The 20269-nt window shown below is 44.7% G+C and overlaps 1 protein-coding gene and 1 long non-coding RNA gene across 5 annotated transcripts in view; both read left to right on the top strand.

Annotated features, from left to right (window-relative positions):
- Window positions 1–20269, top strand: part of LOC101158088 (SH3 and multiple ankyrin repeat domains protein 2) — a 314876-nt gene that overhangs the window by 202247 nt on the left and 92360 nt on the right. For all 4 annotated transcript variants that reach the window (XM_023950566.2, XM_023950561.2, XM_078944892.1 and 1 more), the window contains exons 13-14: window positions 6746–6885; window positions 8233–8346. In XM_023950566.2, the coding sequence (XP_023806334.1) occupies window positions 6746–6885; window positions 8233–8346 (254 nt within the window). The remainder of the gene's footprint in view (window positions 1–6745; window positions 6886–8232; window positions 8347–20269) is intronic.
- On the top strand, window positions 18894–19376 carry LOC144981326 (uncharacterized). The gene is made up of 2 exons (XR_013655012.1): window positions 18894–19030; window positions 19329–19376. It is a non-coding gene; the product is annotated as an uncharacterized LOC144981326 (long non-coding RNA).

Genomic DNA, 20269 nt, shown 5'->3' with positions numbered 1-20269 from the left:
ACACACACCCCTCCCCCCTCAATATATACATCCCAACATAAACACACACACATGCACACACACACCCTCTCAAACACACATACACGCACACACATTTTGCAAGGAAGGTGGGACCTGGGTCCATCTGTCCCCTACCCCTTCCCTGGTGGGGGGTGCGGGCCCCTTTGCGACGGCGGCCGTGTCCCCGGGGTGCCGGCTTCCTGTGCCCGGCGGTGCTCTCTCCGCGCGGTGGGGGGGTTCACATTACACCTGAGCCGGGGGTGTTCGTGTCACTGGGGGGTGGGTTCTGGTCCTTGCTCCTCCCTGGACCAACCGTGGGCCGGGTGGGTGGCTGCCTGGAGTGCGGAGCGGGTCTCCCTTGGGGGGTCCTGGCTCGTACCTGGGGTTGGGGCGGGGGGATGCCTGGAACTCCTGGGTGGTGGTGGGGTGCTCGTCTGGGGCTATGGGCGTCCTTCTCGGGTGGGGCCCTGCGTTGGTCTCTCCCGGCGCGGCGGGGGGGCTGCTCTCCTGGCTGGGCTGGGGCGGCGCTCTCTTTCCCTCCATGCCTCCCTGCTCTCTGGCTCTGGGGGCCTTGCGACGGTCCTGCTGGCCCTGGCCTGGGTGGCGGGCTTGGTCGCCCGGGCGGCGGTTGTTCCCTGCCGGTTCCCGTGTGGCATTGGGGGGATTCCGGCTGCCGCTGCTGCTGCGGCGGGGGTATGGGTGTGGGGGTGGCTGGGCACTCTCCCTCCTTCTTTTCACGTTCCACCATCCATTTTAGAAGAACATAAAACCTCACCTGAGCACTGGTGTTAGCTCACCTTTGCACTAATAGCTTGCATGACTGAATGACTGAAATGTTTCACACTAGTTGGTTTTAAGGCGTAAGTATGCGTGTGTGAACACTATCTGTTTTGTGTACATGTCGACAGGTGGACATTTTTGCAGCTAGCAGGTGTGTTTATAACATTTGAGTGTGTGTGTGGACAGGCCCCGCCCTTTTTGTACTACATTTGAACCTTACCATAATGATAAACAACCAGTAAACTTGTTGCTTTATGCTGCTTCATGGTCTTATCCCCCTTCCCCTCCTACTATCACCCTCCTACCCCCCCTCTCCCTAACGTCCCTCTCTCTTCTTCCCCTCTTTCCTTTTTCGTCCGGTCCAACACCAAAGATTTTCAGACATGTTTGAAATTAATAAAGTTTGGCCTCAATTACAAAAGGGGTTTATTCAGACATACCTTTGGTTTGTCTGAAGATTAATAACCCCTCTTGTTAAAGTAAAATATGTCCAACACAAGAGGCCCTCAGCTCTCATCTGTCTGCCCAGCTGTTGGACAGGAGAAATTAAAAAAAAAAAAAAAAAAAAAAAAAAAACGACAGAATCCTCTGAAAACTGATGAACCGGTCAGCGGAGAACAAAACCGGTCACTGCTTGCAGCTCCTGGACGTTTGATGATCCTGTTTTCATTAAGTTAAATGATTAAAGGTGATGCTGTGGTTTTGTCCTGGAAACGTCCGTTCTGTCACAAACTGCACGGCAACAGACAATACCCTCTAATCATGAAGAGGATCTGATGCGAAAGGAATTGAAGAATCTAGATTTGGTGTCCACATGGTTGCTGGAGTAATCCTGGTCCATCTGCTGACATGCCTTTAATCTGAAGCAGCGCAGAGGATGAGGGGACCAATCAGAAGTCAGTCTGGAGTTGAAATTCTTCTGCAGAGGTCACGTGTGAGGAACAGTCCAGGATTAGAGAAGGGGTCATATGCAATATCCACATCTGCAAACTAAGGACTTTTTTGGAGTTAAAGTGACAAGTGAAGCCTAAAAATCTTGTTTTACTTTAATTTTTTTTTTTTTTTTTTTTTTTTACAAAGTTTGACACTTTTTTTTTTCTTACTTTAGGCGGTTTGTATTTCTTGTTTTGGCACAAACATTACTTTTCCCAGAATCCTTCAGTTGTTTTGCTGAAGTAGTCACTGAATCTGTTGGATATTTTTTGCTTCTTGTGACATTGACAAAGTTTCCATATGATAATAGAAAACACGGCAGGTGAAGGTGTGAAGGTTTGGTTCTTCATCCTGACCTTATAAACCATCCGGACTCCGTTTTTACCTTTAACGCTTCTGCAGTATTTAACTGTTACTGAGGCTGTGAAGCTCTTCTTTCAGCTGTGACATGGTGGACTCCTGTCTCATCAACGGCAGCCCAATTTAGGCTGAAACAGGGTCACGTTTGAAGGTCAGGTGAACCCTGTGGTTGCCTGGTTACTGGCCTCAAACCAGCCTTCCCTCCATCCTTCAGCGGGAGTGAGAGTTGAAGTCAAACAAAGTTTCCAATCAGATCCACTTCTGCAGGTTTAAACCGGTTTATAAAGTCAATTTGTGTTTCTTAAAGAAGGTAACTCACGACAATAGTCAGCACATAATGTCCAGGAATACACAAGGCTGTGGTGTTTTAGTTCACTGGATGATGATTCGGCTTTTACTTACTTAGTAGCTTCTCACATTTTCCTTTAAATTCGGTCTCCACAAAGCGGAATCTAGCTAAAAGAAATCCACTTAACCCTTGTGCTGTCTTGTGGGGTCCAGATGGGTCATCTAGACCCACTAGATAGTGCTCTGAACCTTTTTCCTTCAATGATTTGTGATCTTCACTGGTGTCCATGGATTACATGAAATCTTTCCACCTTTATCCACCTTTGTCATGGTAGGGAGAACACGTCAATGGAAGGGGGGGGGGGGGTCATCTGGACCCCACAAGATAGCACAAGGGTTAAGTGGCGATGAATTACCCTGGCAAAGTTTCCGCCTGTGGAAATAAAAAACGCCGTGCCCGCGCGCCCCGTCATCAAGTGTGAATTCCCACGGCATGACTGCTCACCGTGCTCATCATTGGAACTCACCGCGTTTACCGATGAATCTGTCTGCGGCATGAAAGTACAACATACCGCAGACACCTCCCCCTACCTGTTGCCAAGGGCTGAGGCTGGGAGGGGCAGACGTGGCGCACAGAGCCTTAACTTTGATAACTACGACAAAAGTGGATTACAAAGCTCTTCCCCATGAAAATAAGCAAAATTAATACTAAATATAACGCCTTCCACCTCCTTAAATTCATTTATTAGAGTAAATTCAACTTAGATTTTACAAGTTACTCCAGTGAGTTACTCACTGACTGCATAGTTTTCCCTCCTGGGATGCTTCTTGACAGACGGGGTTTACTTATCCAAAATTAAGAGGCAAAGGCCAAAACATAGCTATTTCATGTTTTGTCAACATGATTTAAATGTATAAATGTAACACTGCTTGAAATTAAGTGTGATCTTCAAGATTGTAATATGTTTGATACAGATCGCCTCCACATGACTAACATGACGTTAAAATATGTGACATCTGTTTTGAAAAAATGTTGATACTGTTAAAGAGGCAGACGCTTCTGTTCCAATTTCAGCCCATGATCACTTTTTACTCCCACAAAATATTTTCCATAAGCTGCGTAAAGTTCAAAATCATCATTTATAGAGCTATAAAGCCTTTAATCCATTGTTTTCCTGTTTCTCTTTTTTTATTCTGGTATCTTCCGACATTTTTTGTCTCTTAACTTCTACAAGTTTTCATCTATTTCAACCATCCAACTGTTCAAATGTTCAGCTCTTTCGGCTTTTACCAGCTTTGGCTTTTGGTCCTTTAAATCCTTGAACGTTTCAAGATATTCCAGGATTTTATCCTCCATTGTAACACATGGGGAATCCTTGGTGCAGAAGCTCGCTGGTTCGATACTCTGGCATTTTTCACAATCATATCTTTTTTGTTTTTTGCTGTTTTCACTTTATTTATGGTCAACTTTGATCATTTATTTATTTATTTTAGCCAATTATTACCCTTTAAGTTTCATTTTCATTCAGCAATACAGCATTCAACCCTGTATTTTCTTCAGGAAATGCAGCTCCTTCTAGTTTCTGTTTGCCTTTTGATTGAAGAAGTGCTGAACTTTGTGATTTTGTTCATAAAGTTGATTAGTCCGGTTCTGTTCCTGGTCTTGATGTGGTTCTGCAGAACAAAACTCTCAAAACACGATGAACTTATAAACTGTTCACCCGCATCAATACGTAGCATAATTGTAAAGGATTTCATATTCAGTAGAAATACATTTAGTGTGATTAACTTCAACATCTTTATGGCTGAATGCAAAATTGTTCTGCTAGCTACCAGGTCTACAAAACAAATCCCAAATTTATCGTTATCATGATATCCAGCTGTGCAATACGCACATCCCAAAAGACGGCAAACAGCGTAACAAATGGTTACCTTAAATGTGCTAAAACAATCTTATGGCAGCTTGAAGTATTTAACAAATGAAATAAATCCATTTACGCATTGGACCAATCGGATAAAGCCTTTTTAAGTTAGATGCTCACCTCCCATGTAGTTTTATTTGGAATATAATTGAAGGAATGTTGACTCCTTTCTAAATGAAACTGTTGCAGTGAAATGGAAATGATGTTTTTGGATGTTTTAATAATAATAATAAATTGTATTTATAATGCACTTTTCATTATATGAAACTTCAAAATGCTACAAGATATGAATAAAAACTCAATTAAAAAGAAAAAAATGTGCACATTTTGATACAAAACTAACTTAAAACTATAAAAGTAACAACAAGCAAAAAAAAATAAAAACTATCATCAGTCATGGGCTTTTTTTTAAATAGAAATGTCTTTAAAAAGGCTTTAAAGGGGTCCAGGGTCTGTGATGTTCTGAGATGAACAGGATGGGAGTTCAGAGCCTCGGTGCAGCAGAACTAAATGCTCTGTCTCCGTGTCACCGTGCGGAGCCTGGTGGGGGGGGCCTGAAGAGGGAAGCTGCCTGATGAACGGAGGGTACGGGTATGTTTCTGGGGAATGAGGGGTTCCTGGAGGTATGGTGGTCCCTGACCGGTCATGCATTTGTAGGAGATGGTGAGAAGTTTGATGAAACAGGAAGCCAGTGCAGCGATTTCAGGATGGGGGTGATGTGCTCATATTTCCTGACTCCTTTTAGGATTCTGGCTGCACTGTTTTGGATGTACTGAAGACTGTACTGCTATTTGTTCATACATTATATTGTCATCGCAATGTTGATCCCTAATATGGCATGTTGTGAGTTTTTCTCATATCCTGCAGCCCTACCTGCAAGTAAGAATCGGTCCAACTGAGAATTTTCAAAATAACAGCACAGACGACAGATTGTTGCTTGGGTTCCTTTGGAGAACATGAGATCTGTGTTGATCTCTCAAAACAACATGTGTCTGGTGCAGGGAGGCTTGATTGACCAGTGCATTTTATGAAACACAGCTGTCTCCCAGAACACGTCAGAGCTCTGCAAAAGGCAGCGAGTGGAAGGCTGGGGGTTTGTCCGTGGCTTTCTCCTTGGAAAATGTTGAATGGGGTTAGCTCTCTGAAGGCTCGTGGAGGTTTGAGGAGGAGTGCAGTCGACAGGGCAAGGTGACCCACTTTTTTGAAAAGAAAAAAACCCCTCTCCTGTTCTCCATTTTCAAACTAGTTTTTATGTTTTTGCCATTCTGCTTCATCTTCTCTGTCTTTATCTCTCAACACGGATGGTGGTTTTGATCTGAAACACTGCAATGTTTCCTTTTTTTTAATTCAAAAGCTTAATTGAAAGTTTTTTTTCTTTCTGAAAAAACAGAGTTGTTTTGAACTGTTGAAACTCTAATGGCTAAATGCAGACATTTCTGTCATTTCAGCCTTCATTTGTTGTTATGCTGGTTGGCCACTAAGAGGCGCCACGTCATCATGCCATGCAGGCGGCTTCACAGTGGCTCTGCCTTCAGTCCCATCTGCTCTCTGTGAGGGTCTGCAGAAGCAGTGTGATCATTCAAATGCTCTGTTTGTCCCAGAAGACGAAGCTCTGCATCGTTCAGACAGAGATGCTCCTCTTTTTTCAACAAGTTCTGAAGCTCTTTGGATCAGATAGATCAGGGGTTCTCAAAGTTTTTTTTAGCAGAGGGCCAATTTGGGAACTCCACATTAGACTGGGGGCCAATTTTGGTGAAAAACATGGATAAACAAAATGTTGTTTTTGGTAACTTTAAGTGTCATTTATACAGTTAACCAGACCCTCCAGATGTTTCCCAGAGGTTTCTGTCCAGATCTAGTATTTGTATCATTTGACAGACTTATTCCTTATTTCTTTCTTTTGCTCTGGACAAACAATGTCAGCTGCTTTCAGCATTTATTCTTTTACAAACTCCCCGTCACTGAAGGCTTTGCTACACCGGACCGTTTCCAAAGCCACAGCGTAGCTACCAGCTTCAGTCTCAGCGTCACTGGATTTAGACATTTCTGGAAACATCTGCTGTGCAGCACAGCCTCACTGTAGTTCATGGAGCTTATTGTTGTGCTAATCGCCGGTAAATTTGTCATAGTTTCTATGATTTGTAACATAGTGACGCTGTATGTTGAATACTTTGTGCATTGCATCTCTTTTATTGAGGGCCACAAAAATCTCCCCGTGGGCCAGATAGATGGACGGATGGACGGACGGACGGACGGACAGATAGATCAGCATTGCTGCTCCTTCTGCTCATTTGCGTGTCTCTGTTGTTTCATCTAGTGTCAAATTATCTTTCCCAGCATTCATTTGCAGAAGATTCCTGGTCTCCAGGATCCCCAGAGTAAAGATGTTGCCCACATTATTTACTTGGACTCACAACCCGGATGGGCATCTTTTTGACCCAGAATCCTTTTCTCTCTCACAGTCCCAGCAGTCATGGCGAGGCTCTCGGTACCAGAAGGAAGCTGTACAGCGCCGTTCCTGGGAGGCATTTCGTGGTGGTTCGTCCTTACAGCGTCCAGGCTGAGGGGGAGATTAACCTCTACAAGGGAGACAGGGTCAAAGGTGAGGCCGGGAATATCCTCAGTTGGTGCGGCGGTGGGATTATTTGCTTTTTCATCAGTGACAGACTCACAAAAGTCAAAGAGCTCATCTCCACCAATGTGAGTGTCTCTCAACAAATCTGCCACTGAGAACATCTGCAGCGGGTGAGTCTCTGCCCTGAGCTGGGGAGGCAGAACAGCACTCACTCATGTACAGACAACATCCATAGGCATTGTTGTTGGGAAAGAATAAGACGGAAAAGATCTGACATTCACAGTTGTAGATAATCCTGATTCCTCATTCAGGGCTCCAGACGGTACAACACCAGAGTGCAAAAAGATTACAATTCTTTTCTATGAGCAGGTTTGCTCCTTCTCATCAAAAGGAAAAACCTTAACACATTTTTAGTGAATAAAATGAAAGGAAAATATATAAAGAAAAGGATGAATTTTGCTTTAATGCAAATATTTTCTGCATTATATTCAGAGGCGGAGATGCTGGACACGAGGTAAATGAGATGTGCTTGATTTGCAGGAGTGACATCATCATGTCTGGTTTCGATGCCGTCATAATGATCAGAAATGGATTAATGCAGTCGTTTATGGAGTTTCCTGTTGCTGACTGTGAGGATGGCTTCAGGAACGTTGGTTCCTGGGGGGGTCATTTGTGATGGAACAGTTTCTGAAACCAGATGCATGAAAACCAAAGACCTGCCGTTTTAGAGTCACCTGTGACAGAAACAAAAACCAGCAGCAGTCAGACTGCATTTACTTCAAAAATGTGTCTGATGGCTGATAAAAGCTTTGGAATGGTGCCAAACAAAATTAGCAAATGATCTAAAAACGCTGCATAGCGTGCATCAAAGGCATGAACTCATGAGCTACTGAGTCAAATGGTGCTAACTAAAAAGGTAAAGAAAATGCTGAAAGAAGAGCTGAAAGTCTCAGTATAACTAAGAAGAATCTAGATCTTTTGGAAAGAGCCCAGCATCTTTCCTGAAGGTTTGGATGCTTGTCCTGCTAAATCTCTGCAGATGCTTTTCCCTCTCAGACTCTTCGAAGACGTAAAGCTGCGTCCGTTCATTTTAACGTGGCAGCATCCAACTTTTAAACCGTAAAAGTTTAAGCAGGGATGTCCTGGAGGACATGAAGCTTGAAAAGCATCCAGAAGAAGCAGACGCGGGTCGGCAGCACGTTTCAGCCTTTCGCCGTTTTCATGCCGCCAGACGAATGTTTGGACGGGAAACTCTTTGCTTTCACCCTTACAAAACGCAGGTTGATGAACTGAATGTGACATCTTTACGCTTCTGCTGGTCTCACTTTGGCCTCCCTTCTCTCCCCCCCACCACTTTCCCGGCCTCGGGTCCAGTTCTGAGCATCGGAGAGGGGGGCTTCTGGGAGGGCAGCGCCCGCGGCCAGGTTGGCTGGTTCCCAGCCGACTGTGTGGAGGAGATCCAGGCCAAGGCCGCAGACGAGAGGAGCTGTAAGTTCAATCGCCTGGGGGAGCTTGCTAGCTGGAGGCGGGACATTGGTAATGTGGGACTCGGGCTGCTGGCGTTCAGCCGGTTCTGTGCAGACTGAGCAGGAGGGGATGCAACCAGTGAAGCTGGGTTGAAGACACGTGGCTTTCTCCTGCAGCGCCTGTGCTGCATGTGTCCCTGCCCCCCTGTCTGCTTGTCTTCCTGTCTTTTTCCATCTCCCCAGGCTGAGCTGCACAAAGCTAAGTGCTACATTACCCTGCTAACTCAGCTGTGCTCTTATTTCCTCTGGGTGCAGGCTAATGAACACATCACGCCATGCTCCATCCCCCATAAATATCCCATTTTATGCTCATCCTTCCATTGGCTGAAGCTGCTCAGCGAGCGCTGTCAGACAGTCTGCTCCATGTTTCAAAACCGTCTTTCCTTTCCACGGATTTCCTTCTGGCAACTTTTAATGGTTGACATTATGACAGGGCTCAGTGCTGACAGAGTCCGGCTCCCAGCAGCCATCAGTTCTTCCCTCTGCTTTAAGGAGAAAGTCAGGAATGGTTGAGGCAGATGGGCAGAGTCTTGTTCTCCTTTCACTCTGGCGGTTTGCCTTCTTCTGGCTCACTTTGAAGCTTCACCCAAGGCCGTTGGCGCAGGGAGCTTCTCTCACACTGTGCCTCACTCCAACTGCCTCCAGGTCTGCCCCAAAGAAAAGCCTGTCAGAAAATGAGAGCACAGCATGGAGGCCACGGGTCACCTTTGTCTGCCGTCGCTGTGCAGAAGCGAAAGGCCTGTGTGAAGAAAGCCGCCAAATTAAACACACTTTGTTTTTTACATTTGAAATGACCCACATTAAAAAGGAACACCTCTCTACAGTTTTGTTTCTGAGGAAGAAATGTTCTAAAAGTTCACTCGCTGTCCCACTCCCATCGTCTTTTGATGGATTTTCAAAGTGTTTCCAGGGGTCCTTTAATTATGGGGATGCGGTTTTTAGGTAAAATTATAAAAAGCCTGTTCATTAGAAATCTGCCCCTTGGTTGTGGGCGGGACTGTCGGCATAGAGCAACCCCGCCCTCCCTCCCTTTAACCCATCTATTTGCACGTTCTCCTGCTAGCTTACAGCCCCTCCCACCCACAACCAAAAGGCCGTGTTGGCAAAAACATACATTTTGTGCATTTTCCATGTATGTAATTAAGGTCTTTCGTGATTCATGCGTGATATTCATCGTTCATACGTGTTTCTTGCGTTTGTCGATGTGGGCAGATGCCCGTTGAGGGTTTCAGCCGACGCGTCTCGACGTGAATTCTCTGTTGAGCTGTTCAAAAGTTAGGGCCGGTTTGTGACTTATGCAGTTTATGTGTATTTTATTAGGCAGATATTCGTTTGTCTTACATAATTGTGTGTGATTTTTGCAAGATGAACACACAAATTTGTGGCTTTCCACGCCTGTTCCTCGTATCTTTAACATACTTCTCACACGTGTACATCGCTTGCACAGATCACTTTAAAATGATGTAACTGACACATGAATCACCGTTGAATTACATGTAAATACGGCAACGATCAGGCACGGTTCATGCTCGATTGGCGTTTGGTGTGACAGGTATATAAATGGGCCGACCTTTCACCCCTTCAGCTGTCCATGAGTACACGAGTACCAGAAGAGATCGCCGTGAGCCCCTAAAGGCGAGACGTGCTGCTGCATAACTGCTTCGTCTCCAGCAGCTTTATGTCTTCTTTGTGTGGAAAGTAAGGAACTCCTTAATGTGGTCCGGGGAGGGGGCTGTCAGGTGTCCTGCCTTAAATGTTCCCCTGCTTTCAAGCCCGGTCAATTTCACGCCCCCAAGAGTCAAATATCCCGCTGTGATTGGTTGGTTCATCAGCTCCGCGCACAACACTGAAAAAGTGTCATTCATAAAAAACTGGCGGGACCATTAACATTAAACTTTCATAATAAGGCGGGGGCCGCTAAATATCATCTTGGGGGCCGCAAATAGCCCGCGGGCCGCGAGTTTGAGACCCCTGGTCTATGCTATGCTATCGCGGTAGATAATGTACTGCTAATACTACAAATCCCACAATGCTTTGCTAGTATAAATATTGGTATTATAAATATCAATATTCTATAAAACATTGAGTTTCGCCCGTGACTTTACTTCACTGCCCTGTGAATTTGAGTTGGACACCCCTGCTCCAGGTTATCAGCAACGAGAAGGGAATGTGGGGGCGGAGTTGCTCTGTGCCAACAGTCTCCCCCCCCCCCCCCCCCCCCCCCCCCCCCACAACTCAGAAGTGAATTTTTGAATAAACTCCTGCTGCTCTGCAGGAACTATGTCCTACAAAACGGCAAAAGTTTTTTTTTTAATTTTGGCTGAAAATGACTTTCACAATGTAAAGACCACTGGGACGCCTTTAATATGATCAAATTATTGAAACTTTAAGTGAGTCAATGAATAAAGTTAATAGTATCTCACGTCACGAAGGCTTTAAATGACGTAATTGAATTCATCAGACAACACTAAATCTCTGTTCACTGATCACTTTCCACTGAAGCGCGGCCTCTTTGGCCTTAGACTGTCCGAATAATCCTGCTTTGACTGAACACAGCAATAAAGATGGATGGACCGGTTTCCTCTTTGCTCTCTGTAGCCAAAGTTGTGCCTCCGGGACCCGTCATTAAACCACTTATGTGTTCATCACGGCTTTGTAAATGGAAGCTTCCACTTATGCAGATAATGCAGCTTCATGCAGCCCAGTAGGTGAAGCTTCTTCTCAGCTGCAGGAAGCTTGGGATGCGATTCAGTCTAAGCCTGTTGTTGTAAATGATGTCAAATCCACCTTTTGTTTTCCTTTTCTCCAAATATTACCAGTTTCTAAAATAAAAAAAGCCAGTTATCACTCCTCAGTGAGAGTTCTGGATCCCTCTGTTCCCCAGTTGGTGCAAGTCCAGATGTTTGGGGTTTTGAATTGATGACTCTTTTCATTCTTTAGCGGTTGCTAAAAAGGCTAGAGCTCAAACTGTGGTTTTATCTCAAAATTACGTCCTGTTAGAGTACACCGGCAATATTTGAAACCAATCTGTGGCTGATTGGAGACAGAAACAGGTTTTTATGGATCCAGGCAAAGGCGCAGACTTTCCTATCTTACTGCATCTGTTACCAACTCCTCTATTTCGCCGTCCCAAAGGCCATTGGATAATGTCATCACCTTATTTGCATAACCCTTGTGACGGGTTCTCCCTAACATGACAAAGGTGGATAAAGGTGGAAAGATTTCATGGACACCAGTGAAGATCCCAAATCATTGAAGAAAAAAGGTTCAGAGCACTGTCTAGTGGGTCTAGATGACCCAACTCCCAATGTTAAAGTGCCTAGGATAGCACAAGGGTGAAACGGATTCAGTGTGTAACACAAGAAACAATTTTTTACAGCAATACTATTCATTTTATATGTCCTAAAATGTTGATTTTTGTTGAAGGACCTATATTTGTAGGTAAAATCAAACGTTTTCTGTTGAAGTACATTCCCTTCATTCCGTTAGCAAAATGAAGAGGCTTTGTTAGGAGAGGGCTAATCTAACATCTAGGACTCTGCAATGTCCCCCACAAATGAATGGCTGAGGGGAAAAACTCCAAGCAGAAGCTCTCCCCCATATCTGCAGATTCCAGCCTGTGAGAATAGAGATGAGTGACACATCCAACCCTCTGAGGACAGAGGAGATCACAGAAACAAAGTCAAGCAAAGATGCTTTAATTAGTGTTGTTTTACGCATCAGCCTGAAGTGTCACAGTATTATCTGCTGACTATCTTTATTAACAGTGTGTTCATTCCTATCATTTATCAGGGAAACACAGAGGAGAAATGTTTGTTCTTCACAATCCCTCAAACAAGAAGATCAGCTAGAATAGATGTATAAGTGAATGCATTGGTTCCCAAACTGTGGGGCGCGCCTCGCTGGGGGGGCACAGAGGTATCTCAGGGGGGGCGCGGATCACCTGGTGGGACAATGCTGGTGGGGGGGCGTTTGGTCGTCCGAATTGTTTTCATTAAAAAATGGGCTTCAGGGCGGCAGATCCACAGGTCTTAGGTCACCTACATTAACTAAACCTAACTGTGACATTTGAAGATGTAATTATTCTCGTCAACGGAGGTTTTAACTTCTTAAATGAACGGTGATGCCGCTCGGACGGTGACGCATTTCACACACGCGATCGGTACGGACTGGATACCTACAGCTGCCTTTTTCTGCAACTGTGATCAGATTCGTTAAAGAATGGGGAAAACCAGGGAGAGGCGTCCCACAGTTGGAGAACACACAAAGCGAATGAATGATCCTTTATTTAATTTACTTAAATGTTATAAAGGACCGTTCACTTTGTTCATGTCTTCCCTGTGAGGATTCTTTCTCAAATATTTCCCAGACAACAGAGCTCACCACGACAGATCCACTAACGCAGCAGCAGCTGCTGCCTTGAGCTCTGCTGAGGAGGATCAGTCCATTGAAATCCCTCAGACTCCACCCTGAGGATGCGGTTCACAGAACAGACTCTCCCTGAATTCTGCTGGGTGTGGAGAGGCAGCATCCACTCATGGGCCAGAAGGCTGGGGGCATTCTGCCTCCACTCTCCGTCCTCTCCTTGGGAGATTTTCTGCTGTTGCCACTTTTAAAACAAAGAACAGAGCTGGGCTCAATCCTGAGCAGGACTTGAGAGTTGCAGCAACAAACCTGCAACTGGTTTTGAAAAGATGTGTAGCACAAAGCAGGGGCACTGCAGCCATTAACACAGCTTTGTGTTTCTTTTTGCACATAGGTTCCATGTTATTGTTCTTATAAGTTATAAGTGAATGATCCTTTCATTATTTTAGTCTCTAACAGCGGGAATGTTTAAGATTTTGATATGGTATTAAAGTTTAGCATATTTGGCTCATTTTGTCAACGTTTTTTCATGGTGGTGGTGGTGGTGGTGGTGGTGGTGGTAGTGGGGGGGGGGGGGGTGTATTATCGGACCAGTTAAAGAAATAACCAGTTTCATGTGGACATGAAAAGCAGAAAACATTGAGAGCAGTAGTGACTCCTGACAGAAGTGAAGCTGCTGCTGAAGTGGATTTTTCTGCCCGAGCACAGAACCAGCAAAAGAGTTTGGAATTCCTCCCCTGAGGCCGGCAGTGAACGCAGCATGTTGTGATGCTGTGGGTGGAGATAAAGATGGAGGCTTTTGATGCTGTGATTTAACAGCACCCTGAAATTTGAAAATAAAAAAAATTAGAAAGTTGCTGACCTCCTTCAATCCTGTGGAGTTTGTAGTGAGTCCTGTTAAAAAAAAGGTTCCATCAGGCTCAAATGGAGTACAGGAAGAAACATCCAATCCAGACAAAAGAGGAAGACGCGCAAACAATCTATAAAGGCTTAGGAAGAAGAACAGTAGGAGAGACAAAAACGATGTGAGACGAGACCAGGAAGAGGAGGGACAAAGGCAAGAATGGCAAGTCAAGGCAGGAAGGACGGGGAAAGAAAGGAAGAAGGGAGGAGAAGTCAAAAGAGGAAGATACTCACCAAACTACACCAAACTCAGACACTTAAAACTTAAAAACATACAAAAGCTGAAGACTTTTCTATCAAAACTCTTTCAGGTAATTGTCTAGAACGGTCTGGACGATCTCTCCAGGTCTGCTTTCTGATGAAATATATTGTGTTTAAGGTTCTGTCCAATGTTATGGTGGATCCATCCCACAATTGGGGTGTTGTCACGTTTCTGATGGGAAAATGAGACAGATCTGAAGGATCCCAATGAGATGTCTCACAATCAGAGAGCTTAAAAAAGACACTGGATAGACATAATAACGGAGGCACGTCCTGCTCGGACGCCAGCATCTCTTTCTCACATCTGTCCCTCGTGCCTTAAGGTGAGATGCTGCAGGAGGAGGTGAGAAGGAGGAGAGAGAAGGAAACCCGGAGAGGACCACATGTCCAACAGAATCCATTGCCGCTCACGCAACACACACACACACACACAAAACACACGTTTTAGATCCAACCGCTGACGGAGGAAGCACACCTCTCATCACAACACGTAAATGTGAAGACTCTGTGTTCTCGTGCGCTCCCACAAACGTGCACACATGCCTGCTGCATCTCTATTGATCTGTGACCATAGAAACCAGATGGTCGCAGTCAGACAGTAGTTGCTATGGAGTGTGATCATGCTGAGGAGACACCCCTTCTCCCTGTTTTTCCTCCTGTCCTGCAACCAATCCCCCTCTTCTGTCTTCCCTCAGCGATGAGGAAGGAAAAACATGAATCTGTGTCAGACCATCATGCACTTCCAGCTGCATCCTCCTTCAGTCTGATGCCGCAGATACACAACCAGGGAGAGGCAGGAAAAAATGTTCCCGCAAAGATGACGAGATGTAAGCCGGATCAGAGGAGATGGAATTTCTGTGAAAGTGTGACAGCTGGTGTGAGAGAAAATGAGACGGAAGAAAAGAAAGAGGGAGGAGAGAAGAGGGTGCTGGATTAGACAAACGCATGAGGCAGACCAGGAAAAGTCACGTGTTTGTCAGAAACGCACACATTTGTCTCCTGCATCGTTTTCAGGGCTACTCTGTTTAGAAAACTACAATGTGTTAAGCTTCTGCAGTTTTTGAGCTTGTAAACAGAAAACAAAGGCAGAAAAACATGGAATCTTTTTGTCCTTTAACCTCTGAATCTCTCTGTTTTTACTTTATTAATTGCCAAATTCCCAAAATCTCAGATGCTATTTCTTTAAAATAATAGGACTTTTTTCATCATTTGATTTGGACTTCTGTAGTTTTCCCCTTGAAACAGTGACTTTCTGAAGCATAAGAGATTTTCTTTTACACATTTGGTGCCTTTTCATCTTGTTTGCATTACATTTCTTGTGCCTTATCTTTTGAATTTGCTGATTTGAGAAGTTTTCCATAAATTTGCTGTGACTGCTTCCCTGTATTTTGTCCCTTTTGTGCTTAATTCACTCATAGGTCTAGAGAAATGAGCTGAACAGGGGAAAAAAAGCAAACCTCAATCCAGAGTAGTTAGAAATCGCATCTCTTCTTTCAGACTCCCAGATTATCTGCTTCATGTGAAAGGAGCGTTACTTCTGTTAAATATTTGACATCTGGTTGATTTTGTGCCAGTAATATCAACACTTAAATAAACGTGAGTTTTCTTGATTTATTGCTCTAAAACAACAACAGATGCAACCGTGTTTAAATTAAATTTCGCCCTGGTGAATGGAGTCTTGTTATTGAGTGAAACTTTAGAATTGACTCTATAACAGCAACGCAGAAACTGTTCTTTTCTGCAAAACATTTCAGACTATTCCTCAATGAGCCGCCACGCAGCATCATGTTAGGTCAGGGGTCGGCAACCTCTCCCCCTCAAAGGCTACGTTCACATTGGAGCGCTTAATGCTCAATTCAGATTTTTTGAGAAAATCCGATTTTTTTGCAAGGCCGTTCACATTTCCAATTAAATGCGAACTTTTGTGATCTCCTGTGTGACCCAGAAGTGACCCGCATGCGCAGAAGAGTCCTCAACGGTGAACGACGTCACTGTTATTTGTGGAAGTAGCTAACGTTAACAATGGATGTCAACAACAGTGTTGTCAACAGCGGAGCTCTTTTTGCATTAATACATTTATTTTCACGAATAAGCCAGCACAATTACAATCTTCTCATTTTAAGAAGGAATTGGAGCCAGGATCATCTGGACCCACTTTGGTGGAATGGGGATGTGTGTGTGTGTGTAAGAGAGAGCGCGTGTGGCGAGGTAGAGAATGGGGGGGGGTCAGTGTGGGCCCGCTTGTGTGTTACGGAGGAAGGAGAACGGTAATTAAAGAAGGCTCCCCCCAGAATAAATACCATTGACTCTTTATTAACCCACTCTGGAGAATCTGAGGGTCCCAACGGGGAAGTGAACCCCGGGGGAGGATCTTCCTTCTGTCCCCCGCGTTTCTGACTACGGTCGGAAAGGAAAAAAAAGTCATGGCGGGAAAGGTTCAACACCACGCTCGGCCATTTAGCAAGAAATGTTTTCAAAAACCGCCTGGTTGCGATGAGAGCCCTTGAGTTTGGCCTGAATAGAGCTGTCACCCCAAATATGAATCCAATCGGTGACCTGCTTCCCTTCCACTGACTGGTCTCAGCAGCATCGTACGCCATGATTGATGTTTATGTTCTCGTTCCCGCCTACTTCAACGCAGAATGATGACGTTTGTAGCGTATCGATGACGTACGGGTCAGATTCATGTGGCCGTTCAGACGGAGGTCACATTTCAAAAGGTCGGATACGTATCGGATTCAGGACCACATACTCAAGTGGCCTGGGTCACATTTGAAAAGATCGGATCTGTGTCGTTCAGACTGTCATGAAAAGATCAGATACAGGTCGTATAGGGGCACAGATATGTGAGTTAGTTCACACTCAACATGCATCAGTGTTTTCTATTCGAAGGCTGACTGGCTCCTGATAAAAATCACCTCATTTTTCCAGATCTTGTTTGGGGGGCTGAACGCAACTCTGAGACAAATTATGAGTGAATTCAGTCACTTCTGATGGTGAATTGACATAAATGGAAACTGACAGGCGTTTTCTCCTGTGCTTAAATTCCACATAAGACTGAATAAAAACAGATAAAACACAGGGTACGTTGCATGTGAAAACAGGAAGAGTATAGATGAAATCCACCCATAAGCTAATTAACAACAGGAGCCTACTTAGATGCAGCGAGGTTGGAACGAGTGGGTTGTCCTGTTCTTTCTGAAGCAATACGGACATCACAAGCAGGTCGGCCAATGATTGAAGAATCAGCGGTTCGATCCCCACTCCCAGTCATCTTTCATTGTGTCCTAGATCCATTTCGGTGTGGAAAGGTAGGAGAGTTGCCAGGTTTCCTGCCGGAAATGCCACCACCTAGCGGTGAAAAGCAAAGCTCACAATGACTGGTGTTGAACACCACGAGAGGGTTCTGGAAGGAATGTAACAGGCCCAAGCTTGAAGCAAACCCGAAATTTCAATTTATCCCATAGTATTTTTGGCAGAAAAAAATGCAAGATTTAACCCTTGTGCTATCCTAGGCACTTTGACATTGGGAGTGAGATCATCTAGACCCCAAAAGACAGTGCGCTGAACTTTGTCCTTCAATGATTTGTGAACCTCACTGGTGTCCATGGATTACATGAAATCTTTCCACCTTTATCCACCTTTGTCATGGTAGGGAGAACACATCAATGGTCATCAGGAACCCATAGGATAGCACAAGGGTTAAGGTTAAAATAATCAACATATTTTCATGATCATGATAAATGCATTTGCACAACGAAATAACCCTGGAACACAGAATAAGAGGCCAGACAAAGAGAGTGAAAGAGAGATCTTGATGATGCGCATTCGCTTAATTACGCAGAGAAATACTGCAGCCGCGGCGCTGCGAGTTTGCCTTTTCACTTCCCCTGTCTGAAGTTTATCCTTGACTTCCTGCTGCTCCATATCAGGGATACTTAAACAAAATAAATGCCGACTTGCGGAGGGAAGATTACATTCACGACACGTGCGCAGAGCTGCGGGTGGCCGGCGCCCCCCTCTTTCTGCCAGTTGCTGGACCACAGTGTATGTCAATCAACGGTGGGCTGGTGGCTGGTAGGATAGAGGGGGCAGGGTCTACCTGTGTGTGTGTGTGTGTGTGTGTGTGTGTGTGTTGGGGTGTGTGTGTGTGTGTGTGTGTGTGTGCGTTCGGTGAACGTTCTCCCTCTGAGTAAGAAGAAGCTGGATGTGCCTTTCGGTTCGTGCGGTAACGCTTCTGACTTACAGGATTAATAAAGGGCTGTTTGACAACCGCCCGCCTAAGGAACTTCTTTGCAGCCATTACAATATATTTATTAAAAAAGTCAGCAAGAGAGAAGCCCGGCCCGGCCCGACCCGAACGTAATGATTGTCATTTAAGTCCCCGACCCGGTTCTGACTCGGGCTCGGGCTTAGGATCTTACCTCTAAGACACATTACCATCCCTGCCTCCAGTGTGGCACTGCTGGTGTGTGAAGTAAGGGTTAATGGCCAATGAAGTGTGCGGTTATAACTTTTTAACGCACACCGTGGAAGCCTGAACCGTCTGCGAGGTGCGTTAAAAAGTAATAACGCACACTTCGAAGGCCGTTAACCGGCTTATACCATGGTCAGTTACAAAAGCAATACATATTAACCAGGTTTTAGTCCTTAATTCTTGTTTTTTTTTTCCGATTTGGATCGTTTTTCTCACAAAAAGTGGACTATATGTTACGGGATTCGGCGCATCACGTCAGTCCGTGTTGTGCAGCACCACCACTGCAGTCAAGATTCAGCGATATATATATATATATATATATATATATATATATATATATATATATATATATATATATATATATATATATATATATATATATATATATATATATATATATATATATATATATATATATATATATGTTGTGAAGGCTCAGCCCATTGTTGATGACATCACAGGAAGTGATGCCGAGTTCCTTTTCTTCTTCGGTGGTTTTTCTGGATTTGTTGAGCTAGTTCCTGTTTCCATGTGCTCTGGACCAGCAGCAGGGAGAGAGACTTAAGTTGCCAAAAAAACCTTGTCTAACACCACAGTTCATTCCAGTTGCTGTATTTCAATATTAAGTAACTGAGAAAACGTAAGTGTTTGAATCCATTGTTTTATATGCTTCGCTCGTTTTTTTCGTGCAGTTATTTTTCTCGGCCGCTAGGTGTCACTGTTGTAACTGTTTCTATGAGGTTTAAAGCAAATCTGATTATATATTTATATATTTTGCCTATTCTGGAGGTTGCCAATTTACCTATCATTTTGCCTATTTGGAGTTTATTTCATAATGACATACTGAGTCAGTTTTCTTGTTTTATGTAATTTATGTATTTACAGCAGGGCTATTTGTGTTATTTATTTAGTGATGAGAGGATTTTTGTTGTTTACAGACTAAATTGGAATATTCAGCAAAGGAATAAATGCAGAACGTCTGACAAGTGGAGTCACCTCTCCTTTTTCCTCCTCCCTGTGTCCTGACCGACACCCCATCTTGTTTACGGTTAAACTCCTAACCCGAATCAGCAATACAGTCCTCCTTCCTCACAGTCCTCCCCAACATTCTGGTCCTTCGAGCCGGATTAACAGTACTCAAGATGGATCTCGCAGAAGAGATGCACCCTGATGTAAGGCCCAAGAGACAGTTTCGACGTCCTGTCAGACTTCAAGATTATGAAGTAGATTATGTGGGATATCAGCCAAGAGATCTACCACAGTGGAGCTCACCACCGCCACTGAGGACTCTCGCCCCCCTGCAAGAGGACCCAGCCCAGATGAGTTTCTTCCAACCACCTCAAGCTCCCTCAGAAAGCTTCATGGAGAATGCTGCTCACTCCGAGACGCCTCAGCTAGCCCCAAGCTGCTTCCAGAGGAGAAATAGGGGATGGGAAACGCTGTCTGCACCCACACGCTCATACCAGGCTGGAGCACACCACGGCCCCCACTTCTCTGCAGAGATCAGAGCTATTCAAGAGGAGAATGCCAAGCTGCTTCAGTCACAACAGTGGATCCAGTCGGGCTTAAAGGACCTGCACGAAGCTCGAAGCGAGATCAAAGAGCTAATCAATGTCGCTCGGACACTGAAATCAGAAATTGCTCAGTCCCACAGTCCAGCTCAACATCTCAGAGTTGAAGTTCCCCAGATATCCTTTCCTAAGCTAGAACCTCAGGAGGAGAGTGATTGGCCTGATCCTCCCCCCTGGCCTGAACCTGAAGAAGACCTGCAGCAGGATATGAAGCAGCTAAAGATTGAAGGGGCAAGTAACCAAGCATATTACTCTTTTAGAGACTCTGATAATTCCCCCCAGTGGCCTCCTCCTCCTCCACCACATAT

This window comes from Oryzias latipes, chromosome 3 (genome assembly GCF_053564925.1).
Source record: "Oryzias latipes strain Hd-rR chromosome 3, Olatipes_Hd-rR_3.1".
Taxonomy (NCBI): domain Eukaryota; kingdom Metazoa; phylum Chordata; class Actinopteri; order Beloniformes; family Adrianichthyidae; genus Oryzias; species Oryzias latipes.
Note: the sequence above shows the minus strand (reverse complement) of the source record. Positions and strands in the feature narration are given on the sequence as shown.